The 27,391-nt window shown below is 35.0% G+C and overlaps 2 protein-coding genes across 3 annotated transcripts in view; one reads left to right on the top strand and one right to left on the bottom strand.

The window, feature by feature from the left end:
- Window positions 1-18,057, top strand: part of frem1a (Fras1 related extracellular matrix 1a) — a 34,513-nt gene extending 16,456 nt beyond the window's left edge. Inside the window, exons 16-36 of the mRNA XM_073835609.1 lie at window positions 995-1,198; window positions 1,453-1,638; window positions 1,775-1,971; window positions 3,260-3,467; window positions 3,923-4,067; window positions 5,074-5,215; window positions 5,651-5,846; window positions 6,130-6,394; window positions 6,968-7,385; window positions 7,603-7,804; window positions 9,248-9,392; window positions 9,581-9,710; window positions 9,796-9,865; window positions 9,993-10,139; window positions 10,265-10,467; window positions 12,527-12,574; window positions 12,702-12,878; window positions 12,966-13,082; window positions 13,172-13,287; window positions 13,366-13,451; window positions 17,514-18,057. Coding sequence (XP_073691710.1) covers window positions 995-1,198; window positions 1,453-1,638; window positions 1,775-1,971; window positions 3,260-3,467; window positions 3,923-4,067; window positions 5,074-5,215; window positions 5,651-5,846; window positions 6,130-6,394; window positions 6,968-7,385; window positions 7,603-7,804; window positions 9,248-9,392; window positions 9,581-9,710; window positions 9,796-9,865; window positions 9,993-10,139; window positions 10,265-10,467; window positions 12,527-12,574; window positions 12,702-12,878; window positions 12,966-13,082; window positions 13,172-13,287; window positions 13,366-13,451; window positions 17,514-17,716 — 3,605 coding nt within the window. The 3' untranslated portion in view covers window positions 17,717-18,057. The remainder of the gene's footprint in view (window positions 1-994; window positions 1,199-1,452; window positions 1,639-1,774; window positions 1,972-3,259; window positions 3,468-3,922; window positions 4,068-5,073; window positions 5,216-5,650; window positions 5,847-6,129; window positions 6,395-6,967; window positions 7,386-7,602; window positions 7,805-9,247; window positions 9,393-9,580; window positions 9,711-9,795; window positions 9,866-9,992; window positions 10,140-10,264; window positions 10,468-12,526; window positions 12,575-12,701; window positions 12,879-12,965; window positions 13,083-13,171; window positions 13,288-13,365; window positions 13,452-17,513) is intronic.
- A 3,124-nt stretch (window positions 18,058-21,181) lies between these two features.
- Window positions 21,182-27,391, bottom strand: part of usp53a (ubiquitin specific peptidase 53a) — a 93,046-nt gene continuing 86,836 nt past the window's right edge. For both annotated transcript variants that reach the window (XM_073836824.1, XM_073836822.1), the window contains exons 17-18: window positions 25,209-25,894; window positions 21,182-22,139 (exon numbers count right to left, since the gene is read on the bottom strand). In XM_073836824.1, coding sequence (XP_073692925.1) covers window positions 22,060-22,139; window positions 25,209-25,894 — 766 coding nt within the window. In that variant the 3' untranslated portion in view covers window positions 21,182-22,059. The remainder of the gene's footprint in view (window positions 22,140-25,208; window positions 25,895-27,391) is intronic.

Here is a 27,391-nt window from a genome sequence, read left to right as displayed (position 1 = left end):
AGTTCAGATTTTAATCCAGTACTTTACATGTGATTTAAAATGCTAGTCAACATCAAAATAACTTTTTGGAAGCAAACATAATGGTTTAAAAAATTACTTTAAAGGAAAACTTTTGATTTTACATTATTACAATGTGCACTTATTTAAAATGAACTCTAGTGTGTTAGAAATGTGACCCTGGACCACAAAACCAGTCATAAGGGTAAATTTTTTAAAATTGAGGTTTATACATTATCTGAAATCTGAATAAATAAGCTTTCCACTGTTGCATAGTTTGTTAGGATAGGACAATATTTGGCCGATATACAACTATTTGAAAATCTGTAATCTGAGGGTGCGAAACAATGAAAATATTGACAACATTGCCTTTAAATTTGTGCAAAGGAAGTTCTTAGCAATGCATATTAATGCATATTAATTATTAAAAAATTAAGTTTTGATATATTTACAAAGTATCATTATGGAGCATGATCTTTACTTAATATCTTAACGATTTTCGGCATTAAAAAATAGATTTTTGGCTATTGCTATAAAATATACCTGTGCTACTTAAGGTTTTGTGGTCCAGGTTCACAATTAGTCTTTTTATATACACTTAAGAAGCCATTAATATTATATATATGCACATTTAATACAAACAAGTGCACTTATTTTTCACAAGGGTATATAAATGCATTTTGTCGCCTTGGAATTATTAGGTTCTATCTGACTTTTTTGTCAAAATTTAGTTATTCACATATACTAATTCTGTGACAACTTATGTAATTATGTGATGTTTCTTTTGTACGCTGTGTACATTTTTTTTAGAAAACAAAAAAAGGGCTCTATCAATAGAAGTCTATGGAACCCAAAAACTTTGAAGCTCAATATCTCAAAACTGCTCAGAATGCAGATAGACCCTTAGAATTCCAATGTGGCGATTTGTTTGATTTTGTTTGTTAATTGTGATCATAAATGTCTGCATTAACAAATTTATATGAATTATACACTCTAGGACAAGAGATTGGGCTACAGCCTCGTCATGACATTGTGACGTTTGTGATCTCTGATGGAGAATCAGGGCCATTTTCGTCCTGTTGCAGTGACAGAGCCACTGTATTCAACGCACAAACACCTGAAGTACAGAACGCCCTGCCTGTCTATGACCTTAATATCACTGTTTACCCTGTGGACAACCAACCACCATCTATTGCTGTTGGTAATGGCAACACATTTCTTCCTGATGTTAGAATAAATGTTGTATTTATATTTATGGCTGAAACAGAGTCTCAGTCAAAGAGTTTTGCTTTAAATACACTTAAGTGGCCTTTTATTTCATTAACATTGCATTATCTGCAAGTAAAGTATTTTCAAAATTTACATTTAGGATTCGAAGTACTACAAGTGAACATTCAATATAATTAAGAGCACCTCTTTTTCAGAAGATACTTAAAGCATCTTTTCTCACATCAGGAGAGCTGTTTATGGTGGACGAGGGAGGGTCAGCCTCCATTACTGTCACCCATCTGAGAATTGAAGACCAAGACTCTGCTCCAGAGGACCTTAACTTCATTCTGGTTGCTCCACCACAGTTTGGATACATAGAAAACATCCTGCCCAGTCCAGGATTTGAAAAGAGCAACATGGGAATCAGTATTGGTGAGTCAGTTCTACTATGAATCTAAAAGCTGCTGTTGTAAAACATTGCTTTGGTTTATACTGTATATGTTGATTATATTGGAGTCTGTGCTGAAATAACAATGTTTTTTTTTTTGTTTGTTTTTCCCACATTCAGCTTCTTTCACCTACAGGGATGTGTTGAATGGACACATTAACTATGTCCAGTCTAGACACCAGAGGATGGAGCCCACCACTGACCAGCTCATGCTGCACGTGTCTGACGGGAAACAGCAGTCCTCTTCAGTCCCATTTTACATCATCATTCGTCCAACCAATGATGAGATTCCAGACTTCCTGGCCAGAAACATCACGGTCAGTCAGAGAGTAATCATACACAGCTAACAGGGAATGTTTTCAGAGTACCGGCTAACATTCTAATAAGGTTCTCTCAGAGTTTTGACTTGTTCTAGGAACATTAAAGCGGTCATCGGATGCCCATTTTCTACAAATTGATATAATTCTTTAGCATCTTATTGAGAAGTCTATAACAGACTTTGGTTAAAATTTCTCAATGGTAGTGTAAAAAACACTCTTTTTACCTTGTCAAAATCAGCCCTTTTTAGAGCGAGCTATTCTGTTGCATGTTCCTTTAAGTGCTAATGAGCTCTGCTCGCCCTGCCCCTCTCTGCAGTGGGATGCCGAGCTGTAATGTTTACTTTAGCCGCATTTAGACGTGTTTAGCTGTGAAACTTGCTAACTAGCACATTATTAAGAAAGGCCATTTGCAAAAATGGATAAAAAAAACCTTATACTCACATCTGCTGTGGGTGAAGCTGCATCACAAATGATTTGCACGAACATAGACGCATATGTAGATCGGGATCGGCGCTTTCCTTTCAAAAACTAAAGTAACATTATCCTCTGCATCTTCAGCGGCTCAGATGTCGGGAGTAAATGACTGCTGCTATGTTCATTATTACATCCAACAACAGAACATTTTTGTCTTCCCCTGCACCTGAGTCACACAATGGTGATCGGAGTCAGACTGTTTCAGCTCAATGAGGGTGAGTTTAAGGTAAGGCGCTCATGTCAGTCAACTATCATGGGATGGGCCTCTGTCTGTGTATTGTCACACAGACAAGAAGCTGAGAATGACCTGATTTTAAAAAGGGGATATTACTTTTAAAGATTAAAAAATACCACTGGGTGGATTTATATCATTGTAGGGTGGTTGTGTACACAAACTGCCAACACACATTAATGTGCAAACAACGTGGAAAAGTGAGTTTTGCATCCGATGACCCCTTTAATAGAAATGTTCATTCAAAGTTCTCTGGTCTTTGGTCAATGTTCTCCAACCATTAACTGAAATGTATCATTTTTAAAAATGTTACTTCTGTTAGAATGTTCACATGACATTCGAAAGTAACATTCCCATAATCAGATAAAATGTTCAATTTTTAAAACGTTTAAAAAAACTGGATGTTTCGAACATTTAGAGAACATTCGGAAATAAAACAAATGGCAATGTTAGCATTAGCAACACATTCTTAGAACATTTGTAACTGAATTAAGCAATTAGGTTTCTGTGGTTATACATTTGGCATGATCTTTTAAACTGTAATCAGTTCAGGTGTGATGACCAGTGTTTGTCTTTTAGGTTCGGGAGGGAGACATGAAAGAGTTGGATCCATCTATAATCAGTGCAGTGGATCTTGATGTTCCCAGAGACCGTTTAACGATCAGCATAGTCCAGCAGCCTCAGCACGGCTCTATCATGAGTGTGCCACACGGCAATGATGTGACACATTACAAACGTGGATCTGAGATCCCTGTGAAGCACTTCACCATGGACGACCTCAGGAACGGTACTGCAAAAAAGATCCCCCCTTCCCCACATATAAATCCAATTGTATAGTCTACATTAAAAACTAAAAAAAAAAAATATATAACTCTATTTCAATATATTTTGAAATGTAATTTATTTCTGTGATGGCACAGCTGAATTTTCAGCACCATTACTTCAGTCTACAGTGTCACATGATCCTTCAGAAATCATTCTAATATGTTGATTTGCTGCTCAAGAAACATTTCTGATTATTATTTATTTAAAAAACAGTTGTGTTGCTTCTTCTATTTGTCTAAACCGTTATACATTTTTCATTCAATAAAAAGTGTAAAATAACAGCAATAATTTAAAATAGAAAACTTATGTCATTGTAAATGTTTTTATTGTCACTTTTAATCAATTTAATGCATAATTCCTCGATCAATTATAAGCATATATCAACAATGAAGTTTCTTTGTGTTACTCTGTCCTCAGGCATGACTCTGATGTACATGCACGATGACTCTGAGAGTGAGCAGGATGGATTTATTGTTCAGCTCTCTGACGGAAAGCACCAGCTCCAGAAACATGTGCGAGTCAAAGTGCTGCCTGTCAATGATGAGGAGCCACAGATTATACGGTAACTGTAAATGAATGTCATTGCAGCAAATCATGCTTTCCTGTTGTCCATTGAAGATTTAGACATTTGTATAGAAACCAGTCATAAGGTTAATTTTTTTAATTGAAATTTCAAAATTCAAGATAAAAATTTCCATACTGTAGATGTATGGTTTGTTAGGATAGGACAATATTTGGCCAAGATACAACTATTTGAATATTTGTAATCTAAGGGTGCAAAAATCTAAATATTGAGAAAATCAAAAGCCTTTAAAGCTGTCCAAATGAAGTTCTTAGCAATGCATATTACGTATTAAAAATTAAGTTTTGATATATTTGCAGTAAGAAACTTACAAAATATCTTCATGGAATATTATCTTTTCTTAATGTCTTAATGATTTTTGACCCATACAATGTATTGTTGGCTATTGCTACAAATATACCCGTGCTACTGAAGACGAAGGTTTTGTGGTTCAGGGTCACATATGTGACCCTGGACCACAAAACCAGTCATAAGGTTAAATTTTACAAAACTGAGTTGTATACATCACATGAAAGCTCAATAAATAAGCTTTCTATTGATGTATGGTTTGTTAGGATAGGACAATATTTGGCCGAGATACATCTATTTGAAAATCTGGAATCTGAGGGTGCAAAAAATTCAAAATACTGAGAAAATCACCTTTAAAGTTCTCCAAATTAAGTTCTTAACAATGCATATTACTAATCAAAAATTACATTTTGATATATTTATAGTAGGAATTTTACACAAAAATCTTCATGGAACATGATCTTTACTTAATTTCCTAATGATTTTTGGCATAAAAGAAAAATCAATAAATTTGACCCATACAATGTATTTTTGGCTATTGCTACAAATATACCCCAGCGACTTAAGACTGGTTTTGTGGTCCAGGGTCACATATTATTATGGATCACTGACTACACAATACATTCAAACCATCTTAAATGAAATCTTGAAGACATTATAGCCATTATTGCTTATTTAAGTTGCTTTGGATCCTCAGGAACACTGGGATTGAGATGGAGGCTGGAGAGTCCAGGCTGATCTCCAGTGCTGTTCTCAGCGCTCACGACAAAGACACTCCTTCTTCTGACATCATTTATGTGTTTGAGAGCGTACCGAGTCATGGTGTCATTCAGATGAAGGTCAGTTTACTCAATCTGCAGTCAGAAAAATATCAAATATACTTTTATATTTGAAAATAAATGTAGCAGTTATTACTGTTGCTGTAGGTGAGTTTGTTTCTTCATTGGAAAAGAAAATCCCAGATCCCAAGTTCATCACTTGCTCACCAATGAATCGTCTGCAGTGAATGGGTGCCGTCAGAATAAGTCAAAACAGCTGAGCTGATAAAAAAACAAACATGGAAACCGTTTTGTTTCTTACAAACACGCAGCTTTTAATTTCACAAGATATTAACTGATGGACTGGAATGGTGTGGATTACTTGTGGATTATTGTGATGGTTTTTATTAGCTGTTTGGACTCTTATTCTGACATCACCCTTTCACTGCAGTGGATCCATTGGTGAGCAAGTGATGCAATGCTACATTTCTGACATGTTTGTCTGCTGTTCCTCAGGTAGGCACAGACTGGGTTTCTGTATTAGCTGGAATGAACTGCTCTCAGCAGGTTTTGGATATGAACCTGTTACGTTACCTTCACACCGGTCATCCTGGAGCAGCCGCTACTGACTTTTTTGTCTTCCACCTGTTGGATGGCAAGAACCGGTCTCCTGCACAGCACTTTCACATTGCAGTCAAAGAACTGGAGAAAGGTGGGCTGCTGCTTTAATCTCATGCTTGCATTTTGAGTAGGTGTATTTGCATTATTTAATTTTTCTGTTTATTTGGATAAACAAGTATATTTTACAAGAAAATTCATTCAAATTAACATTTGTTACTTGCCATTTATTTGTAATCATGAGTGGAATTTTCATTAAATTTTACTGTAAGTACTTGATATGACTGTATTTTTGTGATGATATGCATATTATTATAAACAAGAGTTATGAACAAATTGTCCAAATTTGTTCAAGTCTGTTTTGTGCTTTTCTTCAGGAGACATAGCATTGTTCCTGAAGCCTGTGAGGACGAGTCGTGGGGAGCGTGTGATCCTCACCACGGATGTCTTGCTGGCTGTAGATGGCACTGACAAGCCAGAAGAGCTGCTGTATGTGATCACTGTACCTCCAGCACATGGACATGTGGAGTACATCAAACACACCGGAGTGCAAATCCAATCGTTCAGTCAGCTGGACGTAGCAGCAAACCTGGTGTGTTACAGACATGACAACAGAGCCACTGCACCTAAAGAGACCCTGCAGTAAGGACTCAATTCAAAGACATTATATAATATATTAATTAAGATTTTAAATCATGTAAAAAAAATTACCATAAAATTTTTCAGTCATATTTCACCCTACAATCAAAAATAAATGATAAAAACCTATATTTATATAATATTTATTATATATATAAAAAGAAGCCTGTTTTAGCAACATACACGTACCAGTCAAATGTTTTTGAACAGTAAGATTTTTAATGTTTTTTAAAGAAGTCTCTTTTGCTCACCAAGCCTGCATTTATTTGAAATGCAGAAATATTCAATAATAATAAGTACAGCAAATACAATAAAAACAGTTAAATATTTTTACTATTTAAAATAACTATTTTAAAATGTAATTTATTCCTGTGACCAAAGCAAAATTTTCAGCATCATTACTCCAGTCTTCAGTGTCACATGATCCTTCAGAAATCGTTCTAATATGCTGATTTGCATGCAGGAATAAATTACATTTTAAAATATGTTTTGACATTGTATTCAGTTTAATTAATTATTAAATATATGGATACCTTTAATGTAATATTAATATAAAATTATTCCATTTATCCATAGGTTTATAGTCAGCAATGGCATATCAACTCGCAATGGGACCCTGGAGATCCTAGTGGAGATGACTGATAAGGTTCTGCCCACACTAGTGCATAACACCGGCCTACGGGTTCCTCAGGGCTCCACCATGACTTTGACACCTGATGCCTTATTCCTGTCTGATCCTGACAGTCCACACACTGCCTTGAGATACAGGGTGCTGCAGCCACCCCAGTATGGCCAGCTGCTGTTGAAAGGGCAGCTGCTGGTCGCTGGTAGTAATTTCACCCAGCAGAATATTCACGATTTGGATGTTGCATACAGACACTCTGGAGGAGCTTCTCAGATCGATCGCTTCAGATTCACAGCCTCCGACAGCACAGGGAGAGGCTTCCTGCTGGACGGAAAAGTGCAAACAGAGCCTGTCTTCTTTACACTGCAAGTTAGTTACAATGTCTTAGCACTTTTCATCATACAGCTTTACAGAAAGTCACACTGTTTTGTCTGTGTTTTAGAGATCAACCGAAGAGGAAGTTTTAGGGTTGGGTGATATGATGATATATAATCATGATACAGGTTGTCCTCCAGATTATAAGGACTTTAATCCTGTCATCATCTTCTAATACTGCTATGATTGTGTGTGTGTCTTTCTGCCACAGATTGAAGCTCTAGACAGCGCTGCTCCGCAGATTGCAGTACTGGAAACGCTGTGGAAAGTTGAGATCCTCAAAGATGGTCGTTACGGGATCTTCATTTCCTCTAGAGAGCTTAAGGCTCAGGATCTGAACTCAGCAGATGTTGATCTGATCTATCACATCCTCAGAGTGCCGTACTTTGGGTACTTGGAAAATTATACAACTGGTGAGAGATCTATCTATCTATCTGTCTGTCTGTCTGTCTGTTTCTGTGTGTCTAGCCGTCTTATCTACCTGTCTGTCTGTCTGTCTGTCTGTCTGTCTGTTTCTGTGTGTCTAGCCGTCTTATCTACCTGTCTGTCTGTCTGTCTGTCTGTCTGTCTGTCTGTTTCTGTGTGTCTAGCCGTCTTATCTACCTGTCTGTCTGTCTGTCTGTCTGTTTCTGTGTGTCTAGCAGTCTTATCTACCTGTCTGTCTGTCTGTCTGTCTGTCTGTCTGTTTCTGTGTGTCTAGCCGTCTTATCTACCTGTCTGTCTGTCTGTCTGTCTGTTTCTGTGTGTCTAGCAGTCTTATCTACCTGTCTGTCTGTCTGTCTGTCTGTCTGTCTGTTTCTGTGTGTCTAGCCGTCTTATCTACCTGTCTGTCTGTCTGTCTGTTTCTGTGTGTCTAGCAGTCTTATCTACCTGTCTGTCTGTCTGTCTGTCTGTCTGTCTGTCTGTCTGTCTGTCTGTCTGTCTGTTTCTGTGTGTCTAGCAGTCTTATCTACCTGTCTGTCTGTCTGTCTGTCTGTCTGTCTGTCTGTCTGTCTGTCTGTTTCTGTGTGTCTAGCCGTCTTATCTACCTGTCTGTCTGTCTGTCTGTCTGTCTGTCTGTCTGTCTGTCTGTTTCTGTGTGTCTAGCAGTCTTATCTACCTGTCTGTCTGTCTGTCTGTCTGTCTGTCTGTTTCTGTGTGTCTAGCAGTCTTATCTACCTGTCTGTCTGTCTGTCTGTCTGTCTGTCTGTCTGTCTGTCTGTCTGTTTCTGTGTGTCTAGCCGTCTTATCTACCTGTCTGTCTGTCTGTCTGTCTGTCTGTCTGTCTGTCTGTCTGTCTGTCTGTTTCTGTGTGTCTAGCAGTCTTATCTACCTGTCTGTCTGTCTGTCTGTCTGTTTCTGTGTGTCTAGCCGTCTTATCTACCTGTCTGTCTGTCTGTCTGTCTGTCTGTCTGTCTGTCTGTCTGTTTCTGTGTGTCTAGCAGTCTTATCTACCTGTCTGTCTGTCTGTCTGTCTGTCTGTTTCTGTGTGTCTAGCCGTCTTATCTACCTGTCTGTCTGTCTGTCTGTTTCTGTGTGTCTAGCAGTCTTATCTACCTGTCTGTCTGTCTGTCTGTTTCTGTGTGTCTAGCCGTCTTATCTACCTGTCTGTCTGTCTGTCTGTCTGTCTGTCTGTCTGTCTGTCTGTTTCTGTGTGTCTAGCAGTCTTATCTACCTGTCTGTCTGTCTGTCTGTCTGTCTGTCTGTCTGTCTGTTTCTGTGTGTCTAGCAGTCTTATCTACCTGTCTGTTTGTCTCTGTCTGGCAGTCTTATCTACCTCTATGTCTGGCAGTCTTATCTACCTGTCTGTCTGGCAGTCTTATGTACCTGTCTGTCTGTGTTAATGTCATCATGTGTAATGTTTGCCATGTCTGTAGGTGAGTTTGTGAGGCAGCGTTTCTCTCAGAGGGACCTGAACAGAAGGAATATTGTCTACATCATAAACTCTGCTCAGGACACTTTAACTGACAGTCTGGAGTTTGCTGTTTCTGATGCACTGGGAAACAACGGAGCCTCTCACAAGTAAACCTTTGGCTTTGTTTTTTGTTTTCACTGTTGTTCAATTTTCATCGATTCATATCATCTTTAAATCACCATTTCCTATAGCAATATGTATTTGCGAGTATTTGTTCATGTTTAACGGAGCATTGCATCTCTACACATACACTTGGATGACGTATTGTTTGTGTATATATTCTTCCCTTTGTCAGGTTGGAGTTCAGCTGGGCCAGTGTGCAGCTGACCAGCACTGAGTATGTAGTATGTGAGAGTCAAGGGTCAGTCTCACTGACCATCCAGAGGAAGGGAAATGTGCAGGATTCATCTTACGTGACTGTACAGGTAAAATTTAGTTTGTTTTTGTTTATTTCTTTGGTTTTTATTCTTCTGTGAAAATCATTTTTTATTTACTCATCATTGCCCATAGGTAAAAGAACTAACAGCATCTGCTGGAAAAGACTTTATACCGACTTCATCTTTGATTCAGTTTGACCCAGGTATTATTTTTTGGAATCTAGCCTTTCATACAAATAAAAAATATGAAAATGAAATGCAGCAAAATACAGAAGCTAATTCAATACTTTATTCAATGCTAGCAAAACCTCAAACGGTGTCTTTTTCCAGGGATGGTCAGTCGAGTATGGAAAGTAGAGATTGTTCAGGACTCTTTAGAGGAAGCTGATGAGAAATTTGAGGTTAACCTGGTGTCTCCAGTGGGCGCAGTGCTGAAACACAACTCAAAAGCCACCATTTTCATAAAGGACACAAATGGTTAGTGCAAAATGTAAAGAAGACCACAATTTTGGTGAACTATTCTTTAATGAAAAGAGCAAAAATTGTGATGAAACATCCCAGGTTATGTTTGTAGTAAGATGATTTGTTGGCTGTTTGTAAAGGGCAGTGCAGTGAGAGTCGGTTTAAAGCAGACACTGGCCTTCAGGGTCAAGAGGTGCAGCCGGGGCCGTACCCTCAACACGGCTCCATCCAGGTGGAGACATTACCTTTCTCTCAGAGCTACATCAGAGGAGACGGTGATATAATAGTTCAAGCTCCCACTGCGACAAAGAAAAGACTGAGAGTCATTGGGAATGGGAAAGTAGTAAGTATTAATTCCACACTATTACAGCATTTATTATTGTAATGTTGAATTCAACTTTATTTTTTATATTTTCATAGTTTAAGTTGATGTTTTAGTCATTTAATTTAATATGCTTTTGATATTTCTTTTTGGCCTTAATGTATTTTCTTTTAGATTTTAGCTATTAACATTAATATTTTAATTTTAGTCTACTTTCACGTAACAAAAGCCATTTTTAACAGTTTAATTTCAGTTTATACACACACACTGTATATCAGTGTTTTATACGATTGCATTATACTATTGTAATATTTATTAATATTTAGATTGTTTTAGCTTTTAATTTTATACTTAGCTTTATTTCACTTAACAAAAAACATTTTTAATAGTTTTATGTTTTAGTTTATTTCAGTTTTAATTTTTGTAGTTTTAACATTTGTCCAGACAATATTTATTTATATCTAAATTTTATTCGAAATATATTTTTATTTCATGATAATACAAATATTTTAAATTTTGTATTTATTCCGAACTATTACAGCAGTTATTATAAATTTGAGTTCAACTCAAATTATGAAAGTATAAAAATAATGTTATGTACTTTTGATATTTCTATATCTTTTCCATTTTAGCAATTTATATTTATATTTTATTTAATTTTAGTCTAATTTCACCTAACAAAAGCCATTTTTAACAGCTTAATTTTAGTGTATATATATATATATATATATATATATATATACACACACACAGACTGTATATCAGTGTTTTTTTTAGTTTTTTATACTATTACATTATACTGTTGTTATATTTATTAATATTTAGATTTTTTTAGCTTTTAATTTTATACTTAGCTTTTTTTTCTTAACAAAAACAAATTTTAATAGTTTTATTTATGTTTTAGTTTATTTCAGTTTTGCCCAGTCTGCCCAGACAATTTTGTTTATCTAAATTGTCATGATAATACAAATATTAAAAAATACAAATAATTCCGTACTATTACAGCATTTATTATTATAATGTTGAGTTCAACTCAAATTATGAAAATATAAAAATAATTTTGTTATGTGTTTTTGATATTTTTATTTAGCCTTTTTTTCTATTTTAGCAATGTTAGTACTTATGTTATTGCAGTTAGTTATATTTATTAAATTTAATCTAAATGTCAAGTTTATTTTTTAGTTTTACAGTAGTTCATGTAATATTTAAATTAATATTATAATAATCTTTATATTTTTATTTTAGTTAATTTGAGCCTAATTTCACTTAACAAAAGCCATTTTAACAGGTTAATTTCAGTTTATATATATATACACACACACACACACAGTGTATATCAGTGTTTTTTAATTACATTATACTATTGTAATATTTATTAATATTTAGATTGTTTTAGCTTTTAATTTTATACTTTGCTTTTTTAAAATAGTTTTATGTTCTAGTTTATTTAGTTTAATTTATAAATTAATTTCTGCAATTTTAACATTTGCCCAGACAACATTTATTTAATCTAAAATTTTTTCGAAATATATTTTTATTTCATGATAATACAAATATTATAAAATAGTATAACTTCCATACTATTACATAAATTATTATTATAATGTTGAGTTAAACTTTATTTTTATATTTTCATAATTTGAATTGATGTTTTGAAATTTGTTATGCACTTTTGATATTCTATTTAGCCTTAATGTATTTTCTTTTCAATTTTACCAATGTTAGTACTTGTTATTTCAGTTAGTTATATTTATTCAAATTAATCTCATTTTCAAGTTTATGTTTTAGTCTGTAATGTAATATTTATATTTATTTAATTTCAACTTTATTTCAGATAACAAAACAATTTTAATAGTTTTAGTTTACAGTATTTCATGTAATATTTAAGTTTGTAATAATTTGTAATAATCTTTATATTTTAATTTTAAAATATATATATTTTTTATATTTAAATTTTAATAGTTTTATTCATCTTTTAGTTTATTTCAGTTTTAATTTTTGTAATTTTCACATTTGCTCACAACATTTATTAAATACAATTTTATTTTTAGTTCATGAACACTTTCACTTTCTTCCACAGGTTCAGCCTTCTGAAACCATGCGTGAAGGATCTGATGTCATTTACAAAGTAAGCAGAATAAAACAACTGTAGTAGAGCAGATTTTACTAGATATATCCGTGTTATGTCCAAAAACATTTTTTTTAATATAAAATCACAGATGATTCACTTTATTAATATCATATTAATATTATAGTATCATGGTCTCATATCGATGGCTGTTGAGGAGGACAGTGCAGATTTAAAGAGTGACAGAAAGGCACGGGTTCAGGTGACCAGCTGGGGGCAGCAGCGCTCTCCTCTTGACAGGACAAAACCACAGCAAACCATCCCACTTGCAAACACCAGAGCCTTACAGCATGTTCTGACTCAGGTAAGAGATGTGTATGTGTCTGGAAATGGTCAGATCAGTGTCATTTTTTGCAAATAAACCCACCTTTTTGGTTGTATCTCTCCCTAGCCTACTTCCAAACCCTGCACTCCAGAGCTCACTGGCTTTCTGCATTACAATGAGAGCTCAGCTCAGCTGTTTCGCTGTAATGGGGACTCCTGGAGACCCTGGACACCGAATAATGAGGTCATTACCATTATGCTGTTTAATATTTAGAAGTCATGATGACTAGGCGGTGATTTGAATGTTTTCTGATCTTTTCTGCACTCATCTAGACTGTGAAAGCACAGAAATGTCCTCGAGGATGGACATACCACAGCAACTACTGTTACATACTGAGCAAAGAGCACAAAGCCACATGGAGTGCCGCGGCAAGGGCCTGCAGAGAGAAGTGAGACTGACCAAATGCTAAATAAAAACATTATCAGTTGTGAGTAGCTGTGACTGACTTAATACTTGTTTCTTCAAGCTACAATGGAAACCTGGTCAGTGTTTCGTCAAAGGGAGACATGGACTGGCTGTGGGACTTTGCTGAAAGAAAACCCTTTTGGATTGGTAACTTTTTATTTTTATTTTACCCAGTCAAGGCAGTTTTAATTTTTTTTAATTAAAACAGTTTATTATGTACAATGGTGTTTTAGTGCCAATGATTAAAGTCATAATATTTTAGGAATAAAGTCGAAATTATGAGAATAAAGTCAAAATGCTTCTAGAACATTTTGACCTTATTCTCATAAATCTGACTTTGTTGTCGAAATATTTTGACTTTATTCTGGTAATTTCAAGTTCATTCTCAAAATATTTCGACTTTATTTGTGAATTATTCTGACTTTAATCTCATAATCGCATATTTTTAACGTGGCACTAAAACACCGTCATAATTATGGAACCTAGTTTCTGCCACTAAATGAAAAAATAAAAAGGTAAATGTGACTTATTTTCTCACAATTTTGAGTTTACATGTCTTCAGTTCTTACTTTTTTTCTGAGAATTGCAATAGAAACTCACAATTGCAAATAAATTTGGAATGGCAAGATATAAAGTCAAAATGGTGACTTTTTTTTTCAGAAGCTGCAATAACTTCAGTTGCAATAATCTTTTTTCTTATTCAGCAGTGGAGACAAGCTTTCATTGTTCACTGAACCATTAGACAAAATATTTTGCAAAGATAAAAAAAAAGTTTGCATTTGTCTTTTCTTGAGAATCATATTTATTACATCAGGCTTTTATGGCTCATATAGTATGATATAGTGAGAATGTGGAGCTAATAATCAAGGAGGAAAAAAGTCTGCAATTTGGTGCATTTCCGATATTAATATGGCCAAAAAGTACAATTCTGATAGCTTGTAATGTAAATTAATGGCATCTTTATAACAGTTTAACAGGCTACTTGCATAAAACGCACACAGATATGTCTTAGTAACATGATATTGCTTAATTTTATGATCAAAGCTCTGTAGTTTCAAAACATAAAATTAAATGTAATACAGTGATGATTGACAGATATACAAATAAACGATCATTTGTGATACTTATATTTGAACATTATATTTAAAAAAATATATACATGGGTAATCAAATGAAGTTTTTTCAGTCCAGTAAGTGTTAAAATATTACTAACAATATAAAAGTTATATTTTATATACTAAATTTCACAGTAAAATGCGTAAATCACGATCTAAAGGGTTTACAAGTAGAGATGCACCGATCTGGATTTTGGGGGCCGATCACCGATCACCGATCACCAAAAGCAGTATCTGCCGATCCCGATATTACCGATCACAGCGTCAAATCCATAAATTCTTCAATATTGTTGTCTCATGTACAAACATTGACATTGTATTATTAGTATAAAAAGTAGGAAATGAGAAAGTATCATGAATTGACCAGTTTTATTGCAGGCTGAGGCAAATTTCAATATTGAACACTCTCAAGACTCTCAGACAACTTGGACTCAGCTTACATAGAGTAAGTGTTGCTTACTATCTTAAACTGTCTTTTGGCAGTAATTATGTACAACACAACATTTCACTCTTTTAGAGCTGACACAATTTGTAAACTATGAACCTTAGTTTTTCTGTGGAAAAAGTTAAATCTAATAAAAGAGTTAAATCTTAAAATAAAAAAATGATTGTGCAAAACACACATGTGCACCATAATAAACATTTAACTCTCAGGAGGCTCTTTCTTAAAATCACAATTTAGAGTTTAGCAACAAGCTTTTTGTGGAAAAATAAAATAAATATGCCATACATATGCATATACACATACATATACATATACAGGGTGCAATTTGTGAAAAAAAAACAGAAGGGGGGATGCTTTTAGAAACTTTTTTTTCTCTCTCCATAGGGAGAGGTTGACCAAACTGTTACTGTAATCTGTTAACAACGCGCATTATACCCGTCTTTTTAGACAAGAACCAGATAATGAGTGTCAGGTCATGCATTTTTTTTAATATGACAGAAGCTGTATTATGTGATCACAATTTAATAAAAACATTGTATTAATAGTAATGGTTTAATTTCAAACAACGAATACATTTTATAGAGAAGGTGAGCAAAGTATCAACGGAGCTTTTTGGAAACTCAGAATCAGTAAACCACTGCGTCGCAAAAAGATTCACTGTTTTGAAGTGCTCCAATCGGATCGCGAATCATTTGATTCAGTACGTTCAACTTCAAAGCGCGTATGGCGAATCATTTGATTTAGACGCCTTTAAAGCGCTTATTGCAAATAATTTGATTTAGATCGGGACGTAGGAGCGGCTTCGCGGGACGTTTTATCCCCACCGTGGATAAAAATAATTCAGCAGAGGCAGGGATGCATAGACCAGAGGGGAGGAAATCCCCTCACCGGCGACGTCATCTTCAGTGTTAATGCGTTGTAGAGACAGCCGCGCCCATTAGGAGACCCTAGTCTGAGAAGTGGGAATGCGTGCTCTGGCGGCTGTTTGTTGTTGTAAACGTCATCTGATCGGCCTGCTCTGATCTATTTTGAGAACTCCGATCAAAACCGATAGCGCCCCTATCGGTCGATTGCGATCGGATGCCGATCGATCGGTGCATCTCTATTTACAAGTATGTTTTATTTACAATTTTGGGGCCTTTGAGTATCAGTCATGATACAGTACCCCCTTGTCATCCAAGATGTTCATGTCTTTCTGTCTTCAGTCAAAAAGAAATGAAGGTTTTTAAGTAAAACAGTCCAGGATTTTTCTCCATATGTTGGACTTCAATGGTGGCCAGTGGGATGAAGTTGCAGTTTCAAAAGGCTCTACATATTCCCAGCTGAGGAATAAGGGTCTTATCTAACAAAATGATCAGTCGTTTTCTTAAAAAAAAAAAAAAAAACATGTTGGAAAGATCACACGCAGTTATTTCTTCATTTGTGTACTTTGGTTTATAAAGGTAAGGTAGGATGAAAACGCCATCTCATTTTCTTCTCCAACTTTAATATCGTCTGACATCGTTATTATTTGCTTTTTATTACATGGAATGTCTGGATACTGGATTCTGATTGGCTGGCAGGTGTGCAGTAAAACCGTTTAATGCACAGGTAGTTCCAAGTCAGTTTAATCACCGTTCTATATTAATGCGCTGCTTTAATTGATGCACGCAAAAGCACACACAGAGAGAGAGAGAGAGAGAGAGAGAGAGAGAGAGGTCGGAGATCGCATTGTGCTGCGCACATACATAAACTTCTTGTCAGCGTTTGCCTGCGATCCTTATTAAAGTAGCATAGATACTAGATCGTTACATTATATTCCTCAGCAACGGGGTGGTAAAACTGCTGTTTTTGAATGAATTATTGTTTGTAGAGAGAGACGCACAGCATGCAGGCAGGTAACGTTACGTACACACACAACTGTCATCTCTCTTGCCTTTACACTCTCTCTTGGTCGATCGATAATCTGCTGAAACAAATGCTATATTTCATTCAAATAAATGTGATTTTACCGGACTATTTAATCTCTGAGTCTGATTTGAAGCGGGCAGAATGCTAGAGCTGCGTGTCATAACTGACGAAAATAACCGTCTTTTTTATCCATTCAGACAAATTTTGCGCTGCAAATATCAATCCTAGTTTTAATTTGTCTAACGTTATAACCATGGAATAAGCGGGATAATCAACGGCTTGCCGTGCGTTAAAGGATTTAAAATGCACTTCGCGGAGGCAACCACAAAAAACCGTTGATTATCCCTTACGTAAACAATGGGTCGGTACTTCCACCTACGTCACACATGCACGGTTACATAATGCGTGAGGTTGCGCTAGTGCAAAATGAACATTTTGTGTTTGAAAAGTATATAAATAATAATTTATTTTAGTAAATGACAATTTTCACTAGATAAGATGATTATTCCTCGGCTGGGATCGTGTTAGAGACCTATGAAGCTGCGCTAAAACTGCATTTTTAACCTTCAGTTTGTTGGCCACCATTGAACACTTCACTATATGGAGAAAAATCCTGGAATGTTTTCCTCAAAAACCTTCATTTCTTTTTGACTGAAGACAGAAAGACATGAGCATCTCGGATGAAACAAGGGTAAGTAAATTATCAGGATTTTTTTATGATGGAAGTGAACTAATCCTTTAAACCTGAACTCATGGCAGGTCTGAATGATGGTGACAGTAAAGGCCGCTGGGAGTGGGCGGGTGGAGAGCCTGTCACTTACACCAACTGGAGGCGGAGTCCTCCTAAAAACAAGAAGAAGGGAACCAGGAGATGCGTCCTGGTCTGGAGGAAGACGAAATGGCAGATACGAGACTGCAAGAATGGAAAGGGACACCGCTATGTGTGTCACGTTAAAATGTGAGTTCAGTCACAGCTCCACAGTGCTTCACATAACCTGAGGACACTACATCTTTACTACTTAGTGCTCATGTTTATCATGATGTGAGTGTGCTGTAATGCTGTTTGTTGTCTACTTATGCACTTCAGACTCTATCTGTCAGGAAAAAAACAAACAGAACAGACCACATTAAAGGAGAAGTTCACTTCTAGAACAAAAATGTACAGATAATGTACTCACCCCCTTGTCATCCAAGATGTTCATGTCTTTCTTTCTTCAGTCATGAAGAAATAGTTTTTTGAGGAATACATTTCAGGGTTTCTTTCCATATTCAATGGTGTCCCTGAGTTTGAACTTCCAAAATGTAGTTTAACTCCTTCATCTCTGTGGCATACTTTAGATTTTTTTTTTTTTAACTGATTTTGGATTTTTTATTTGATTTTGAATTCAACAGAGCACCCTACTCACATACATTGGAAGAAAATGGAAAGAAATAGTCTAATTTCACACAGAAGTAGTAATCAGAGCATAAATGTGATTATACATGTTTGCTTGTTCACAAAAGTAATTTCTATCATCATGATAATTATTCTCTGTAACGTGTTCGATCAGTGAAATAAAACAATCACATTTTGGAGAAGGAGAGCTTTCATTTGATATATGACGCATCTATGTTTGGTAAGTTTGAGCGATATACAGTGCCTTGCAAAAGTATTCACACCCCTTCACTTTTTTCACATTTTATTTTGTTGCAGCATTATGTTAAACGGCTTTAAATTACTTTTTTTCCACATCTCATACACCATAATGACAAAGCACAAAACAGGTTTGTAACAACTTTGCAAATGTATTAGAAATAAAAAAACTGAAAAGATCCCGTTGCATAAGTATTCATACCCTTTTCTGGGACATTCGAAATTTAGCTCAGGAGCGTTCATATTGCTTCTAGATGTTACTACACTTCGAGTGGAGATAAACTGTGGCAAATTCATTTGAATGAGTCTGATTTAGAAAGGCACCCACCTCTCAGAAAAGGTCTAACAGCTGAAAATGCATATCAGAGCAAAAACCAAGTCCTGAGGTCAAGATAACTGCCTGTAGAGCTCAGTGACAGACTTGTGTTAAGGCAATGATCTGGGGAAGAGTTCAGAAAAAAATCTGCTGCATTGAAGGTTCACAGAAGCATGTAGCCTCCATTATCCCTAATGGAAGAGGATTGGAACAACTAGGACTCTAGAAAATGTCTGCTAGCCCCCATCCAAGCTGACAAGCTGAGAGGTGAAAAGGTGAGGCAAAGAATGGCAGATAATTGTCAAATGCAGATGTGCAAAGCTTGTCACATCAGACCCAAAAAGACTTGAGGCTGTAAAGGTGCTTCAAATATGTACTGAGTTAAGGGTATGAATACTTATGCAATGTACTCATTTCAGTGTTTTATTTTTAATAAATCTGTAAAATTTGCAGAGCTGAAGAGGTTAAATGCAGCTTCAAAGGGCTCTAAACGATCCCAGCCGAGGAAGAAGAGTCTTATCTAGCAAAACCAGTTATTTTCTAAAAAAAAAAAAGACAAAAAAAAAGACAATTGATATACTTTTTAACCTAAAACACTAGTCTTGTCTAGCTCTGCCTGAACTCTGTATTCCAGTTCATAGTTTCAGGAGAAAGTAATTATATGCATGTTGAAAATTGCATTATATCCTCCAGCTTCAAAATCATCATACATTGCCATTTTATGGCACTTTTTTTTTTTTTCTGTTAAAGGCGTTTTGCATGTTCATATTGTAAACACTGTGTTGGTACTTCTGCAGCAATGTAGGACAATTTTATAGTTGGAAGTTCAAACTCAGGGGCACCATAGAAGTCCATTATATGGAGAGAAATCCTGAAATGTTTTCCTCAAAAAACTATTTCTTTCTGACTGAAGAAAGAAAGACATGAGCATCTTGGATGAGGGGGTGAGTACATTATCTGTCAATGTTTGTTCTGGAAGTGAACTACTCCTTTAACAGCTGCTGTCAACTCACTGTTTCTTTGCCCAAGTGGCAAAGATCACAAAACATCTTCTCTAACTCAGAGGACTGTCATGTGTTATAGTGTAAATGTAATATATGCTACTCAATGTTATCTGTATGATATGTATTTATTACTGTACGTGCTCTGTATGTTACGGGACTGGGATCTTTTAGATTTTGTAGCTAAGATGTTTATATTAGTTTTTTTTTCTAGTTGAATAATGAAAACTGTAAATGCAGTCATGCAAAGATCACTACTTTAGAATAAACATTTCTGACATGTTAATAACGTCTGAAATTATTTTGATTTGTATGCAAATTATTACTATTAATGGTGTCTGAGATTGAATATACGTCCCCAAAAATATTCTAAACTCTCAGATGTGGTAAAGCATAAATCTTAAAATAAATAGTATACTATATATGGAGCCAAGGTTTATATTTGGGCCAAAGACGTTATGTCCACATCAAAAGAAATGTACAAAAGTGATTTTATGTCCAAAGAAAGCACATTAAATGTAAGCAAAGTGTCTGCTTTTAAGGTTTTAAATACATATTTGGAGACTAAAATGTCAAAATTTGGTTGAAATAATTTCACACCGTCATTCAGTGTTACGATATTTATGTGAAAATTCAAACAACATGCTTATTCTGTCTTGTACATATTAAAATATATGTATAGGAGCATATACAATTTTATTGTGTTTTAAATGAGTAAAATGATTCTTACTGACAAATGGGCAAAAACTAGGATAGTGGCACATAAAAAAAAATGTAGAATTTTAACTGATTAGTATTTGGGGTGAAAGTAATTCATCTTTCAATATGTCATAAATTGATTTTTGTTGTAAATATGCCTGACGAGATTGTTACACTGAATGACATTTTAGTGTGTCTTCTGTAAATTAGGGAAAAATGCAAGATATGTATGTTTTGCTCAGAAAAACCAAAACAAAAATGCAATTAAATTGAGAAAACCTGTTACATTTTTTTTTTTTTTTTTTTTTGGAAAAACAACAATTTAAAGCAGTATTACACATAGTTTTTATGCTTAAACCCTTTTTCGTCTTTGACCCAAGTATACACTTTAATAAGCTTTTTTTCAAATTTTTGTGAAGACATTTATAATGTTCCAAAAGTTTTTTTTTTATTCACCAAATAATTCTAAAAAAAAAGGATCATTCCAAAAAAATCAGAATATTAGAATGATTTCTGAAGGATCATGTGACACTAAAGACTGGAGTAATGATGCTGGAAAATCAGACTTTCATTACAGAAATTAATTACATTTTAAATTATATTCAATTAAAAAGCAGTTCTTTTAGATTGTAATATTTTGTCACAATATTACTATTTTTACTGTATTTTTAAAACAAATAAATGCAGACTTGGTGAGCAGAAGAGGCTTATTTCAAAAACATTAAACTCATAACTTTTGAATAGCAGTCCAAATATTCACAAAATACGCAAGTTTGTTATGCTTAAATAAATCAGTTTATTAAAAGCTCTTAACCAAAATGAACTAGAATATTACAAAAGAATTGAAAAAGTTAACATTGTACAGATAAAAACACCTTTATCCCATCTTTACGTACAAAATAAGGCACTGTTCAGTGTTCTGCCAAACAATATACAAAACATTATCATACAAATAAAGACAAAATGTACAACTTGTCTTGTTCCAAATATGAAAAGAAACAGATTTTGATGTACCCAAATAAAGTCAAATTCCACTTTGGAAATACAGACAACTTAAGTGTCTTTTCTATCACTTCTGTGCACACTGGTCGAAAACGGAGCTGTCAACATGATAAAAGGGGACTTGATAATAAAACAAGAAATATCACACACCTAAACCAACAACAAAAAAGGCCATCAAACATTAAGCGTAATTTTGCTTTTCAAAGCAGTTCTTGTTAAACAGTTTAGCAGCTTCACCTTCTGAAAATACAATCAAAACCCTTAGCAGCTCCTCGCTCCACAAAACAAAACGTTAAGCTATTTCAGAGAAAATCAGAAGCAGCGAACAGAAAGGCATCCCTCCAAACTAAAGCACTTTAATCATATATAGAGGGTATTTTAGGGCAAGCTGTCATTCTTATTTTTTCAGTTTTGCTAGTTTTGTTAGTCTTAAGTTTCTTAACATCAAATCTCCTTAAGCCTATGGAGTGTTTGGGATTTTTTTCTTTTAACATTTATGCAGAATTGTTCTCTTTTGGCTTGAAAATGTGCAAATTCGATGTCCGATACTGCCACACACTCTGTGTTTGAATGCGTACTACACAAACACATGTTAAGGAGAAGGCCGTCGAACGTTCACTGATCCAGAGCGCCGTGAACGTGTGAGATCTGCTGTCAGAGAAAGCCGTGTTCATCCAGTCCTTTCACAGACACTGGGTTCCATTTAGCGGTGCTTTTATTACTGGAAGCATAAACTGAAAAACAAACAGAGAAACTCAATTAGCATACATGTGAAACATATTATCAGACTAATGAAAGTCCAAGTTCATTTTAAGGAGAATCTTGCCTAGCTTAATAACAGTAATGCTAGAAATTAGTCACCAATGATACAAAAATATTTGCATCAAAATATTCCTAATTTTGGCCAATGATCATGTTACATGACCTTTTGAAAAAGCCATATGATAATAATATTAATACATATCCATACATATGGACACACGCAAGTATATCAATTCAAATTATACTTAATCTGGTAGGCTATTTTTTATAATTATGTATTTATGACGTAATTTAAAAAGTATATACCTTAAAACACATGAAAACAACTAAACTTTTTTAAAACAAAACAAAAAAAGTCAAAATTGCAAAAAAAAACCTTGAAATTGTGAGGGGAAAAAAGTCAGAGTTACAAGAAAAATGTCAGAATTGTAAGATACAAAGTCACATTTGCAAGTAAAAAATTATTATCTTGCAATTCTGACTATTTCTTACAAAAAGTCAGAATTACGAGAAAATTGTGTCAGATTTGTAAAAAAAAAAAATAGTGCAAAAAAAGTCAATTGCAAGTTTTTATCTTGCAATTTTGACTAATTTCTCACAAGTGTGACTGTATAACACAATTCTGACTTTACCTCACAATTCTGAAAAAAAAAAGGTCAGAATTGTGAGAAAAAGTCAGAATTATGTAAAAAAAAAAAAAAAAAAAAGTCAGAATTGTGAGTTTGTATCTTGCAATTCTGACTTTATTTCTCACAATTGCGAGTTAATATCTCAATTCTGAGAAAAAGTCAGAATTGCGAGATATAAACTTCAAATTGCAAGAATAAAGCCAGAATTAATGAGACAAACTCGAGAAGTCAGAATTGTTTTCATCTCGTAATTCTTACTTTTTCTCTCAATTGCAAGTTTATATCTCACAATTCTGACTTGATTTTTTTTTCAGACTGAAAAGTCAAAATTGCAATATACACTTGAAATTGTGAGGAAAAAAAGTCAGAGTTATAAGAAAAGTCAGAATTGTAAGATACAAAGTTGTATTTGCAAGAAAAAAAAATTGAATTATCTCACAATTCTGACTTTATTTCTCACAATTGTGAGTTTATATCACACAATTTTGACTTTACAACTTGCAAAATTGTAAGAAAAAAGTCAGAATTATTATTGTAGTATTGCGAGAAAAAAAGTCCAAATAGTGAGATACTAACTCGCATTTGTGAGGGGCAAAAAAGTAGAATTTTGAGTTATCTTGCAATTTTGACTTTTATTTCTCGCAAGTGTGACTTTGTATAACACAATTCTGACTTTACCTCACAATTCTGAAAAAAAGGTCGGAATTGTGAAAAAAAGTCAGAATTGTGAGTTTGTATCTTGCAATTCTGACTTTATTTCTCACAATTGCAAGTTAATATCTCAATTCTGAGAAAAAGTCAGAATTGCGAGATATAAACTTCAAATTGCAAGAATAAAGTCAGAATTAATGAGACAAACTCGAGAAGTCAGAATTGTTTTCATCTCGTAATTCTTACTTTTTCTCTCAATTGCAAGTTTATATCTCACAATTCTGACTTGATTTTTTTTTTCCAGACTGAAAAGTCAAAATTGCAATATACACTTGAAATTGTGAGGAAAAAAAGTCAGAGTTATAAGAAAAGTCAGAATTGTAAGATACAAAGTCGTATTTGCAAGAAATTTTTTTTTCAGTATCTCACAATTCTGACTTTATTTCTCCCAATTGTGAGTTTATATCACACAATTTTGACTTTACAACTTGCAAAATTGTAAGAAAAAAGTCAGAATTATTATTGTATTATTGCGAGAAAAAAAGTCCAAATAGTGAGATACTAACTCGCATTTGTGAGGGAAAAAAAAGTAGAATTTCGAGTTATCTTGCAATTTTGACTTTTATTTCTCGCAAGTGTGACTTTGTATAACACAATTCTGAGAAAAAAAGAGTTTTTAATCAAGCAACTCTGACTTTATTTCTCACAATTGCAAGTTTATCTCTTACAATTCTAAGAAAGATGTCAGAATTGTGAGATATAAACTTCAAAATGCACAAATAAAGTCAGAATCGTCCGAAAAGTCAGAAATGCGAGGAAAAAAATTGTGAACTTCTCACAGTTCTGACTTTATAACTCGCAATTGCGAAAAACGTGAAATTTCAAGAAAAAGTCATAATTGTGAGAAAAACTATTTTAATTGTACGTTTTTATCTCGCAATTCTGACTTTGTAACTCGCAATTAAAATTTTTACCCTCACAGTTCGGACTTTATTGTAATTGATTTTTCTTGCAATTGCAAATTTATATCTCGCAATTATGACTTTTTTCTCCGAATCGCATGATATAAGTTCATAATTCAGATTTTTTACTTGCAAAGTTTATATCTCACAATTCTGACTTTTTTCTCCGAATTTTTTCTCAGAGTCGCATGATATAAACTCTATAATAATTCTGACTTTTTATTTGCAATTGCGAGTTTATATCCTGCAACTGGATTTTTTTTTCTCTGAATTGTTTCTAATTGCAAGATAAAAACTCACAATTCTGACTTTTTTCCCCCCTCAGAAACGCTAGTTTGTATCTTGTAATTCTGACTTTTTTCTCATAATTCCAAGTTTATATCTTGCAATTCGGACTTTTTTCCTCAGAATTGTGAAACATCTCAATTCAGATTTTTTTTTTAATCATAATTCTTTTTTTCTAGCAATTGCAATTTTTTTCAGAATTGCATGCTATAAACTTTTTTCACAATTGTGAGTTAGAAAGTCCAATTATGAGGGCCAAAATAAAAGACCTGATATGTTCTCAGAACTGAGTTTTATAAGTCGCAACTAAAAAAGTCAGAATTGCAAGAAAAGTGTTAAAACTGTGAGATATAAGATCAGAATTGACCTAACTATTTATTGTCTTTAGTGGCGGAAACAAGCTTCCATAAAACTTTGAGTTTTAATTTATTAAGCCCTTTAATTAACTTTTTTTTTTTAAATGACTGCATCCCCAACTATGACTGAAACAATGTGTATCAGAGTCGGTTGTTACCTGGCAGAGGCATGGCTCTGGTGTGCTGCGGCGCCTGTGTTTCAGAAAGAGCCGGCGACAGTCTTTCCCCATAATCACTTTCACCAGACGAGGTGTGATCTCCGGCTCTAGAGTCCGCCATCACATACAGACCAGGTCTCTTTTTGTGATACTTGGCACGGTACGTGTCCGTCATGCAGCCGTCCACAGAGAAATACGTGCTGGGAATGACGGGAGAGCCCACCACAGGTTTGGGAAAGCTGGAGAACTTCTCCTCACCCTCACTCGCCGACAGATCATTCCTGTCCTGATCGGAGGAGCCGGACTTGGAGCTCGTGTCCGACGAGATCGTGTGAGATTCAGACGAGTTCTCCAGCCACTTCTGCAGGACGGTTTGGGACAGGGCCGAGCCGTTTCGAGGAAGACGTTGAGGGCTGTGAGGACTCAGGCCGAGTGGTTTGGGGGGCAGTGGCGGAGCGGCGGCGTGAGGTCGAGTCCGAGAGGGAACCTGAGGAGGAACGTCAGAGCGTGATGAAGAATCCTCCTGCTCCGAGAAAGGACCGGCGAGATCGTCTGAGCTGTTCCACTCCGAACTGCTGGTCTTGGTGAAACAGGGAGAGCTGGGGTTCCCGTTTACCACATATACTCGCTCTACCTCGGTCTTCCCCATCCTTTCTTTTGCAGGGTTGAATCGAAAAGCTTGTCTTCTGCAGGAGGAAACACACATAGACTTGTAATATCTACCTCATACTGGCCCATATTTCCTTTTTGAAAAAGAAGTGCACTTAAGAGTGAACGTGCACTTGTGGCGTACATCAAATCGAAAAAGTATATATGTGACCCTGGACCACAACACCAGGCATAAGGTTAAATTTTACAAAACTGAGATGTATGCATCCATATGACAGTTCAATAAATAAGCTTTCTATTGATGTATGGTTTGTTAGGATAGGACAATATTTGGCCGAGATACATCTATTTGAAAATCTGGAATCTGAGGGTGCAAAAAAATCAAAATACTGAGAAAATCACCTTTAAAGTTGTCCAAATTAAGTTCTTAATGCATATTACTAATCAAAAATTACGTTTTGATATATTTATAGTTGTAATTTTGCAAAAAATCTTCATGGAACGTGATCTTTACTCAATTTCCTAATGATTTTTGGCATAAAAGAAAAATCAATAATTTTGACCCATACCATGTATTTTTTGGCTATTGCTACAAATATACCCCAGCGACTTAAGACTGGTTTTGTTGGTCCAGGGTCACCCATATATATATATATATATATATATTAGTGGTGGGCCGTTATCGGCGTTAACGTGCTGCGTTAACGTGAGACTCATATCGCGCGATAAAAAAAATATCGCCGTTAATCTATTCTCAAAGTTGGGTTGGGAGCTGGGTCTAAACTACGCAAGATATGATGACTTTCACCTTGATATTTTAGCGCGGATGACGTATATCTAGTTGAATTGCACTGTAGGGGGCGAGAACAAGTCTTCAACTTCTGTGAAATTACCACATCAAATGAGACGCGCAGACATGGATGCAGCTATGAAGCCGCTTCAGGGCAGGTGCCCCAGTGAAAATCTGCTGTGGCCCAGTAAAATCTCAAATTTGAGTTATAATTTACTTTGATAATCCCGAAATAAAGACATTAAACTATATGCAACAACTGAATTGACGCTTCTAAAAGCAACGCAGTTTATTGGAAGACTATGCACGCAGATAGGCTATCCATACCCGCGCGCCTGTGTATTTTACGGGAACGCGCACGTCGTACAGCCTTTTGCGCAGAAGTACTTGGTTACACAAGTTTGTATAGTTAATTGTGTTGTAAATGCAATTGTCAAGCAGTTTGTAATGCATTTTGGAAACAGGAGATGAGCGCCTGATCTAATGCGCCACCTGGCTTGAGAAACCCGTTCTCAAAGACTTACTTTTAGTCATTATTTGGGTAGCACACATATTCTGAATGCCTTCAGCAGAATTTAAATTAGCCATTTTAATCTAGATTAATCTAGATTAATTTCAAGATTTAATCTAGATTAATCTAGATTAAAAAAATTAATCTATGCCCACCCCTAATATATATATATATATAGATAGTGACTTAAAAAGAGACATTTTCATGATGGTTTCTTAACACACTTTGTAATAAGTTTTACGTTTTATATGTGTATATAATGGATATATATAC

The sequence above is a fragment of the Garra rufa genome, chromosome 3 (assembly GCF_049309525.1).
Source record: "Garra rufa chromosome 3, GarRuf1.0, whole genome shotgun sequence".
Lineage (NCBI taxonomy): Eukaryota > Metazoa > Chordata > Actinopteri > Cypriniformes > Cyprinidae > Garra > Garra rufa.
Note: the sequence above shows the minus strand (reverse complement) of the source record. Positions and strands in the feature narration are given on the sequence as shown.